Below are 10929 nucleotides of genomic sequence, written 5' to 3' on the forward strand. Positions count from 1 at the left end.
ATGAAAGGTGATATATCATTATATCTTGTACATATTAATAGTAGGCTAGAATTTGATTATTATTCCAAAAATATCAGCCTACATTTACATTGTTAAATCTCAGAGTATCCGCGGGGAGATTATAGTAATCCACACACAAAAATTTAAATCATTCCGTATTTAATTACTTAAATACGTATCTCATTATTGTATGTATCTATGAGTCTATGATCTATATATATAGCTAGCTAGTTCTGTATCACAGCGGCAAAACCAAGACCCAACTTTCCTATCTGTATTTGTGTCCGAATTTCAATATATTATGCACACACAAAAAAGAAATTTTATTTCTATGGAAGGGAACTCAGAGATTGGTTCAGTACCGAAGGATACTAGCCGTGAAGATGATGCAGGTGCTGCTTTTGTGCTTGAATCAAAAGGTATTGTCTATGATCTCGTAGCGGTTCTCACGTGTTTACACGCTAAAACTGTTCCGAGCTAAAATGTTACGTTAAAAACTGTTCTCACCTGAGCACGAGCCTATATGTGTTTATCAGTTTATGTGCATGTATGTTAATGTTTGTGTGAGCATGAATGTGTTGATCAGGGGAATGGTGGCATGCTGGATTTCACTTGACAACGGCGATAGTGGGGCCTACGATACTGTCATTGCCGTTTGCTTTCAGGGGAATGGGATGGGGACTTGGGTTCTTCTCTTTGACGTTAATGGGAGCTGTTACTTTCTATTCTTACTATCTCATGTCGCTTGTGCTTGAGCGTTGTGAAAAATCCGGCCGGCGACATATTCGGTTCCGGGAACTAGCTGCTGATGTACTAGGTAATTTCATTACTTTCTTGGTATATTCACAGAATTTAGGCTTGTCCGAAGAAACTGATAAAAGCGTGCTGAAATGCAATTATTTTGAAGTTTTAGTTGATTTTTTATAGGTGATATGATTTTTTATAGTTTTAGTTCGACTCTCCGTCACCCCCAATATTCTCATAATATAATATGGACACGAAAGTATTAATTGTCCAAAGATGGGCGTCCGTGATCCACTTTTCAACCCAAAATGATGGGATTTCGAGTGAGAGGGAGTGTTGAAATATAGCATAAGATCCATTTGGGACTTTTATCTGATACCTTAAAATTTTAGATGGAACGGTTCTCAATAGATTTACTAGAATTTGAAGTGTAAATTTTTGCTTTGTTGCTTTGATAGATGACATTAAGCTATCATTGATTCCTCGATTTTACTTGCATTTAAGATTGCCAAACATAGCAATAGATTCTATGTTCTTGATGACAAAAGCTTAAGTCTCTTCTTAGGCCTATGAGAGTAATTGCGAAAATGATTTCACCAAGAAAAGTGAAAATGTGAGGGTTGATGGTGCCTGGTGGGGATCACCAATAGTTATTATGTAGACGTCTGGTGGGTAGATGATGTGGATGTGTGATGGCAGAATATTTATGTTATGTATCAGTATTCAAAGTCTTAAAATAATGAGGCTTGCTACTCTCACCTTCGAAAAATTCAATCAAATTAAACATATTAGTACGTTCTCAGAAGGGCATGATAATAGTCACGACAGTATAACAATTATAGGTGTGCTAATGCTAATTCACCTTCTTGGATATGAACATATTAATTAGCCATATAATGGAAGTGGGAACTTTGATGTTCTCCACACCATGGCGCCTCCCCCACAAGTTTGAAGTTGGGTTTTCAGGTCTTTCTAAAATTTAACTTGTCTCAGGCTCTCAGCCCATGTCTTTTATTGGACCTACAATTTACTTATTTTGAAAGCTGAAAAAAAAACAGTTATATTAGAACTTGGTGCTTACTCATGCCCTCCAAAAGTTTGAAATACAGTTTTCTGTTCTACCTAATATTTAGTTATCTCAGTCCGCTTGCTTTTGTTTAGACCTACAATTCAGAGTCAGTACTTCAAAACTGAGAAACAGAAAAATATAAGAGCACTGGATTTGATTTTCATGAAAGTCTCTCTATTTATCCGAATATCATCTGTAGAAGTTGCTACACTTGCAATGGTTAAGCACTTAAGCTTAAAAGCTGTAGGTTCAACTGTCAGTCACATTCAACTTTCTGTGATTTTCTGTGACTTTATACATAGCTGGACAAGTGACAACTTAATTAATCCGACACATAGTTACTCTCTGTGTTGGCCTTGAAGTTCTTATTTGGAAAACAGGTTCCTCCTATGTTTGAACTTATGAAATTTTGAATACGACTATCTTTTAGGCAGGATCTAATTATCTAAAGATTATTAAGTCTTCCTGAAAGGTAAAAAATGCCGACAGTAGATTTCTACTGTATACTTAAGAACATTGCCAATATAATAACATCAAGTATATTAGTTTCTCAGCCAATCCTCTTTTAAGCCCAAGTTGTATATTTGATAACTGAGCATAGCTGCTTTGTGGTAAATTTCAATAATGACATGTATATCATTTTCAAAATGCTTCAGTAATATAATATTACATGTTCTTTGCTAATTCATATCTTTCACCATGCTTGGCTTCAAATTTGTAATCCTTACTGTTCTGGAAGTGTAAGTACTCTCACCTTATAGAACTATAGTATGATAACTAATGATTGCAAGTCCCAGTTTTTGGAACGTTTGGAGTGCTTTTATGAATTCGAACAGGGGGTTTAGATTTCATTGACACATGTCGTGAGTTTACACTCTTGTAGGGTCTGGCTGGATGTTTTATTTTGTAATATCCATTCAAACAACAATCAACACTGGCATATCGATTGGTGCTATCTTGCTTGCAGGAGACTGCCTTCAGGTATAGGTATTAAAACTTTCTTAAGTTACGTTTATCTATGATAAGTCGATACTGGATAACCAAATTGAAACAGTCCTTTCACCTTGAACTTTGAAAGACAACATAATTAAGTAGAATATGTAACCAGGAGGCATAAGTCATAATTATATAACTCTGAACTCTAGTCTTAGATGTACCATTGTCGTTTTAAATATCATCAATTTATATGTGATATCATTGATCCTGAGTCATTCCTATTCTTTTTTGCTTCTCTAGATAATGTACCAACAATTAGATCCCGATGGGTCTTGGAAACTATATCAGTTTATAGCAATTGTGACAGGAGTCATGATAGTTCTCTCTCAGATGCCCACCTTTCACTCTCTCAGGCACATCAATCTTGTTTCGCTATTTCTCAGCTTGGGCTACACCCTCCTTGTCACTGCTGCTTGTATCTATGCAGGTAATTTATATCTTGTATCATCATTACGTGTCTGTTAGCTAAGTAGGTTTCTGCTCCGTTGGATCTTAATGGGGGTGTCTGACCGTAGGAAAAATATGATCATATACTGTTTATTGCAACTCATGTGTCTCTCTAAGTCTATTTTGATAGATGATGAACACTATTACATTAGTTGAATACAATTGTGATTGGTAGCACTTTGAATGGAGTTAAAATGTCTTGCAGCTACCTCAAAAAATGCTCCCTCGAGGGATTATTCTTTGGAAGATTCAGGGGCTTCAAGAGTTTTCAGTGCCTTTACATCAATCTCTATCATTGCTGCCATTTATGGAAATGGAATACTTCCTGAAATACAAGTATTTTCATATCTTTAATTAAACATCATCATTAAATTACTGGATGGATACTGAACGACAGATAAAAATCTTAATCAAGTTTTTGTTTTATATCCAGAGGTCATACGAACCTCTGGATTTCCATTTAGGCCTATGGCTATGGTTGCATATTTTATGAAGAAGCTGCAGAACTTAATTTTTTTAGTACTAAGAACTTCTCTAGTGTATGTATATCTTTTGAATATAAAAACTACCATGTCAAATTTTGAATCTGAACAGGCAACTTTAGCTCCACCGGTCACTGGGAAGATGGTGAAAGGCCTGACAATGTGTTACTCAGTAATATTCATTACTTTTTACTCGGCTGCAATTTCCGGGTACTGGGTATTTGGGAACAAAGCTAGTTCAAACATTCTCAATAGCCTACTGCCAGATGAAGGACCCGCACTGGCTCCAACATGGGTTTTAGGCCTTGCTGTTATCTTTGTTCTTCTTCAGCTCTTCGCCATTGGTCTGGTGAGCTTACTAAATTTATTGAGTACTTGAGCAATCCAAAAATAATAGCACAAACTTATTACAGACTTAGCGTTACATTGTAGGATAAATTTACATTTCATCGTTAACTGATGAAAGCTACATAGGTTTCACTCTTGTAATTGTGTTCAATTGATACTCAGGTTTACTCACAAGTAGCATATGAGATTATGGAAAAGAAATCCGCTGATGTGAAGCAAGGACTGTTCTCCAAAAGGAACCTAATTCCAAGGCTAATTCTTCGATCACTCTACATGGTAATCTGTGGCTTTTTTGCAGCAATGTTACCATTCTTTGGAGACATCAGTGCTGTCGTCGGAGCTATTGGTTTCATCCCGCTAGATTTTATCCTGCCAATGCTTCTCTACAATATGACTTTCAAGCCCCCTAGATCATCCTACACTTTCTGGCTCAACAACACTATAATGATAGTCTTTACATGCGTAGGACTCCTGGGAACTTTTTCTTCAGTAAGGAAGTTAATCCATGATGCCAACAAGTTTAAGCTCTTCTCTAGTGATGTAGTCGACTAATCTCACATTTACACCATATATAGAAACCTCTACCTAGCTCATAGCAACCTACAAACTGTCCAATACATCGAAATTCTTGTAAAGATTGCTAATATTTTATGCACCTCAAGCTTTTTCATTATATACTGAATTAATTCAGATTTTTTCTGGTATCTGTTTGTGCAAGCCTATTATTCATTCTTCAGTTCAGCATTTTGGCCTCTTGCTATTCACAAGGTTCCTCTATCCAGACTTTTGACCTACTAGTTATTCTCTGGTATACGATAATCTAATCCGAGTTCATTAGAATACACTAAATCATATTATCTGCAAATAAAGAAACACTTCAAACATTCCCAGAAGAAACGACAAATCGAAAGCTCAGCCTAAATGCTGAATCATGTGGGGAGCCAACATAAAGGTGACATTTCAACTGATTCTTCTTATCTGCTCCTGTGTATCTGGCCTGTTGTTAACTTACCACAGGTTCCCATTTCTCCAGGTAATACTAAAACTGAAAGAGATGGATTCATTAATAAAAAAAGGTGACCTCAGCTTTATCTTTTAAACAGAGAAGAACAAGATTATATGCATATACAATTATGCATCACCATGCACTAAGCCACTAATAGTTCCTCAACACAGGCCACATGTGATGGTGTAACAACTGCTTACCTATTAACACCTAAACAAAGGGATTATACCCTAATTTAGAATTGGTAATCATATTTTAATCTCAATCAGTACATAATTACAACTAATCATATGTCATATTCCCAGAAGTCAGTCTTGTTATTTTATTATCAATTTCAAACCTTATTTTGGCAAACTTTTACCTGCTTGAATGTTACAGCATCTTCAACGGAGTTGGCTAAATTGGACATGCATGACATTTTGTAAAATTTATTGAAGGCACCTTGTTTCGATGATTCTGGCTAAATCTTTTTACAGTAGAAATTCGACAAATATAAGCAACATCATAATTATAGACGAGTTCTATGTAGTTGGAGATGCTCTTGCTTACTCTACCGCCAGATCAATTTAGCCAATCTCGTTGAAGATGCTCAATGTCGACCAGATGTACCGCAACAATATCAAGATTCGGGAAGATTTAGTTAGTTTTGAAGGAACACATAGAAGAAAGTCAATTGTCTAATAAATGAATAAATGAAGTTGAATTACCTGATACAAAAAACACATGAATGGATCACTAACTATTCCATGGTCCATAACATGTAAACGTGAAGCACTAAAGAAAAGCGCTTTAATTTCCTTCATTTAAAGACTGCGACGCGTTTGCTTCGCACCCACCATATGTTTTATATTTGTACCACGCCATAACCTAATCAAACTTCAACTGCCTTGCTCTCCATCTACATCTACTACTCTATCCATCCATATATACTACGGACAATATTTGTAAAAATATTGTTGCACAACATATTATTGTGTTTACGTATTTGTTATCGGTCGATTTTACCCGTTTTTCTTGTGTTTCCATAATATACCTATCTACACGTATTTTTAAGTGTTTTGATCGAGAAACGGAAGATGGAAAAAGTGAAAGGATCACAAAAGGCAACGGTTTGGGATTGCGGAAGTTCACTCTACGACTCATTCGAGCTCAAATCATTCGAACGTCAACTCGACTCGGCCATCTCATCGGCGCGAAGTTTATCGATGCCTCATTTAACCGACACCCGTCGATTTCCTCAGCCCGACTCAGGCCAGCATCAAACTCAATATGACCCCCCGCAAATCTCGTCCAAAAAATCGTCGAAAATTTCGCGGTCATTTAATAAGCTCATGCGGACGTTGTTCAGGACTAAACAAAGTCCGAGCACTCTGTTTCGTGTCCAAAGTCAACGAGCTTATCATGATCGGGTTTACGATAGGTACGGTGCACTGACAACGATTCCGGAGGTGTCGGAGAATGCGAATGCGGGGGATTACGAAGGCGGGTTTTCTCCGGAAATGAGAAGCGCGTCGAATTTGGTGGAAAGATCGGCTTCCGAACGATTTGCCGCCACTTCTGTCGGTATTTCATGTGCATGACATATGTATTAAGTATTGTTTAGAATGTTTAACATTCGTATATAATATGACAGATCATTATGTAATATATATGTTATATAACTGTCGTCGATCACCTTAATTAATTTGGTAGAGTTATAAACTATGTATATCTGATTTAAGTCTAATTTCACGTCACTGAGAATTAATCAAGAAGTTGCTTATGTAGCCTCCTTTAATTGCAACTTATACTTCATATTTTTCATTTGTAATTATAGAATTAGCAGTCTCGTATTTGAATTTGTGCAACTGATCATCAAGATATTGATATCTTTTAATTTGTCGACATCAATTATGAAGTATCTCGATCTTTCTTATGATTGTGTGTGTCGTAATTACTCCGAGTTTGTTTAATTTGATTTAATTTACATAACATAACTAAACTGGATAATTGAAATCTCGAGTAAAATATTAAATTTAAATTGCACAGTTTAACTAAAAATATACTGTATAATTGAAATCTCGAGTCTTGTATCTTGTGCGAGTGTTTTTTATATATTTGTTGTTTGCTTTTTCATTAAGCAAGCATTTTCTTATTGAATTTTGACTGGTTACAAACTTCCTCGAACAATCGATAATACCAAATAAAATAACCAAGTCAATAATTTCTTTCATCATCGCCATCATGGATATATCTGCATGTTCATAGTTCGTACACACAACTCAAGCCTTTAGCCTAAGGAACTAGTCATACAAGAAACTTAATGGTACTGGGTCTTTATTCTCATTATTGTACATAAATCGAGTTCAATACAGATTGTTGTACGTTTAAAATAATCTTTGATTGAGAGAGACGGGTTGCCAGCAAATCGAAACTGCAGTAGCTCACCAAGTTGGGAACGGCAGCGAGTTGACCCTACAACAAAGGGTGGCATTGTATTATCTATTATATAATATATAAAAAAACGCTTCAGACATAAAATTGGGTAAAAAGTATTTACAAAATAATGAAGGTGTTTAACTGTTTGGTTCATGTTAATGAGTCTGCCTAACGAGAATCAGAATCTCAAACTAGTGTGTCGGTGTCTGGATTAACCATTTGGTGGTATTAATAAGTAAACCATTCTTTACACGTCCATTCACATACCAATACTCATACTATTCGTTCTATATCTCCATTTTTATTCCTGATTTTCATTCTTATCTACCATCGAAACACATTAATATTATTGATAAATTTCTTCATTATTTTTCACATTCTACCAAGACTCTATAATATAAAATATTTATTGATTTACAGAGAACAATCGAAATTATAGCCCAGTTGCTTCCCGAAGTCCTCAGGTATACACTCTGTTCTAAAAGTCGGTGATTAATCACAATTAGTCACCGATTAATCCATGTTCCGTATCTCGCCGAACGGATTAAATCTCTGATGAATCACTGATTAATCCGATTAATCACCGATCAATTCAATTAATCACCGATTAATCCCTGTTCTGTGACTTCACTGATTAAGTCCGATTCCCGCTTTTTACAACACTGGGTATACATGATATAAAATGGTGCAAGGATATAAAGGTATAAGCTGCACGCAAGTACAAAGGATTTCAGTAAAGGTAGCCATCAACTATGGTTATAATTAATTAAGAGACGACTGGGTTTATCTACTGAAAAAGTAGTAGAAAAAGTAACTTACTGATCGATGATCAGAGTAGTGAAGGGTTTGAATTAATTACTCCCTCTAGTCCTTATTATAAGGCACCAAGACTTTTTGCACACATTTTTAGTTGCTTTGACCACACACTTAAAATTATTTTTTTTTAAATTTTCTTTTTCTGAATTAAAATATATATCACATATTTTAATTCAGAAAAAGAAAAATTTTAAAAAGATAATTTTAAGTATGTGGTCAAAGCACCTAGAATTGTGTGCAAAAAGTCTTGGTGCCTTATAATAAGGACTAGAGGGAGTAACATTTTGCTACTTTTAGTTTGTTCGTTAGACATTACAGCCTTTTGTATCTGCCTTTCATCAATTCTTCAACTATGAGGTAGTTGGCTATAAATCCCCTCTCCTCATCTGAGTTGCCTGCTATACAAGAAATGTTCTTGTAGCGGTATTAGCTCTGGTTAACAAGTGAATTTTTTTGGTAACATTTAAATGTTTAAATTTTATTAAAAAATGTCAAAAAGATATTTAATAAATTTAAATTTAAATTTAAATTATTAATTATGTAAATTTAAATTTTACTTATAGTATTGTGTTCGACCATTTAAAGTTGAGTCGAATATTTTGTACCGGATGCCCTTCATGAATATGTGGGGAGACAAATGGGTTCCCTCTTTTGATTTTTTTTTTTTTTTTTTGACAGAAATACACTTGCTCGTATCGATAAACGCCAATACTCCGAGGAGTTTCCTTCATTCAAAAAAGCTTATCATCTAACCGAAAGACATGAAAATGTCTCCGGAAGCTTAGACAATAAGACCTTAATGTCCGAAAAGAAATCGTCCCAATTTGTAAGACCACGCCACCTGAAACAAATACGATCCATTAATAACAAGAAAATTAAAATAATAAATTTAATAATTAAAATCAGTATAGATTATCAAAAAATGGTACAAGTAGAAGAAATGATATATATATAATATTTTGACAAAAAGAAGATAAAATAAGAAAGAAAACAGAATAAAAATTATATCTAACCAAAGGGAGACCCTTTGGCTAGATATATAACAAAATAAATAATTACTAAGAATAATTAATAAAATGTATTAAAATAAAACTATAATTTTCAAAACATATCTAAAATTTTAAATAAAAAATTAAATTAAAATTAATAAACAAACCAACAAAATGGCACCAAATTGCCGATTATTAGGCCAAGAATATACGCCATCAATTATGGCCACCCATATACGGTACGAACAAAACCATGAATCAAGACTGCAAATAAATATACACCGGTTAACAAATTGCATTAAACTCTAATCAATGAGAATTAAAGCATTTAGAGCATATATTTAAAAGCAATTACTCGAGAAAAAATAAAATTCAAGATTAGCAACAATCAAGTGAGTCAAAATGGTAAACAAGCCATAAAAATGGCATCCAAACTTGAACAAAACCATTAAAGGCATAATAAAGTCATAATTAATGACTCCCATAAATTGTAATAAATATTCATAAAGAATATCCCTCCGATTACAATCACAATTTAAAAGTAACTGTTCTATTTAAAGAAACAAATAATGAATAGTCAATAAAAGAGAAACCCGTAACTAAGGCCAATCCAATTTACAAATACATTATTGCCTAAAAAATCAACCGATCATAATAATTATGGATTGAAAAACGTAACGGATTCGACCTTCATTACATTCATTATAACAAACACTAGACCACCTGCACTGCTACCGACAAAAATGTAAAAATCACATAGATCGATATCCCTCTTTTGATTTGATAAAACGCGAGATCATTTTGGATGTCGGATGAGCGGCATATTTGAGGGATACCAACTTTATCACATACATATGCTATCCCCGTGTCATATATGGATGATTTATAACATCTACAATTTTTCGATAAAAAAAAACATCTACAATTTTATTGTTTCTATTTTAAATTTAATTGAAATACAAACTGATTATTATTGACCGAATATTTAAATATTTTGATTCAATTGTTAATAAAAAATTTATTAGAACATGTTATATATTAAGGAGATCAGCAGAATAATACCGTCCGGTTGATAAAACTCGACCACCCAATAAAATTATTAATATTTCGATTTTAATAAAATAATAATATAAAGGTTCAGGTCCCTAGCATACATATGTTGGGGACCCGTTAAAAAACACACAGGTTCTTGACCGTTGAATAAATATCCAGCGATCAGGATTAAAACAAAGTTTTAGTCCAGCTCTAACGGTCAAGATTAAAACAAAGTTTTAAGTATGTCCAACGCTTTTTTAGCGCCGGACGGGAAAAATCTTACGGTCAGGAATTTGTATGTCTTTTAACATGTCCCCAAAAATAGATTGTACTCTCTCTGTTTTGTATATGAAAGTTTGATGGTATTTTATAAAAATATAGTTCAGTCTATTATACTTATTAAAAATAATTTTTATTTTCAATTGATATATATATATATATATATACTTTAGTTTTGATAATTATATAATAAATAATAATTCAATATTATACATTTTGTTGATTATAAAATTATGTTGGGACTATTTTATCTTTAAAAAAAATGAAAATATGAAATATATAATAAAGAAAATATAGGAT

At 33.8% G+C, this 10929-nt stretch overlaps 2 protein-coding genes across 2 annotated transcripts; both read left to right on the forward strand.

Annotated features, from left to right (window-relative positions):
• Nucleotides 1-45: 45 nt before the first annotated feature.
• Nucleotides 46-4790, forward strand: LOC108197881 (probable GABA transporter 2). The gene is made up of 7 exons (XM_017365619.2): nt 46-419; nt 587-817; nt 2697-2794; nt 3050-3236; nt 3462-3592; nt 3851-4087; nt 4249-4790. Exons 1-7 carry the CDS (start codon nt 302-304, stop codon nt 4636-4638), a joined length of 1392 nt encoding a protein of 463 aa, XP_017221108.1. The 5' UTR covers nt 46-301; the 3' UTR covers nt 4639-4790.
• Nucleotides 4791-5823: 1033 nt separating this feature from the next.
• Nucleotides 5824-6875, forward strand: LOC108198893 (uncharacterized). Its single transcript, XM_017366664.2, has one exon. The coding sequence runs from the start codon at nt 6169-6171 to the stop codon at nt 6670-6672; it is 504 nt and encodes a 167-aa protein (XP_017222153.1). The 5' UTR covers nt 5824-6168; the 3' UTR covers nt 6673-6875.
• The last annotated feature ends 4054 nt before the right edge of the window (nt 6876-10929 follow it).

This window comes from Daucus carota, chromosome 8 (genome assembly GCF_001625215.2).
Source record: "Daucus carota subsp. sativus chromosome 8, DH1 v3.0, whole genome shotgun sequence".
NCBI lineage: Eukaryota > Viridiplantae > Streptophyta > Magnoliopsida > Apiales > Apiaceae > Daucus > Daucus carota.

What these genes read in the sequence shown, in the direction of transcription:
- LOC108198893 (XM_017366664.2), top strand. Translation starts at nt 6,169, where the DNA reads ATGGAAAAAGTGAAAGGATCACAAAAGGCAACGGTTTGGGATTGCGGA.
- LOC108197881 (XM_017365619.2), top strand. Translation starts at nt 302, where the DNA reads ATGCACACACAAAAAAGAAATTTTATTTCTATGGAAGGGAACTCAGAG. An exon ending in ACTAGCTGCTGATGTACTAG is followed by an intron (nt 818 to 2,696) that starts GTAATTTCATTA and finishes ACACTCTTGTAG; the next exon opens with GGTCTGGCTGGATGTTTTAT. An exon ending in TTGCAGGAGACTGCCTTCAG is followed by an intron (nt 2,795 to 3,049) that starts GTATAGGTATTA and finishes TTGCTTCTCTAG; the next exon opens with ATAATGTACCAACAATTAGA.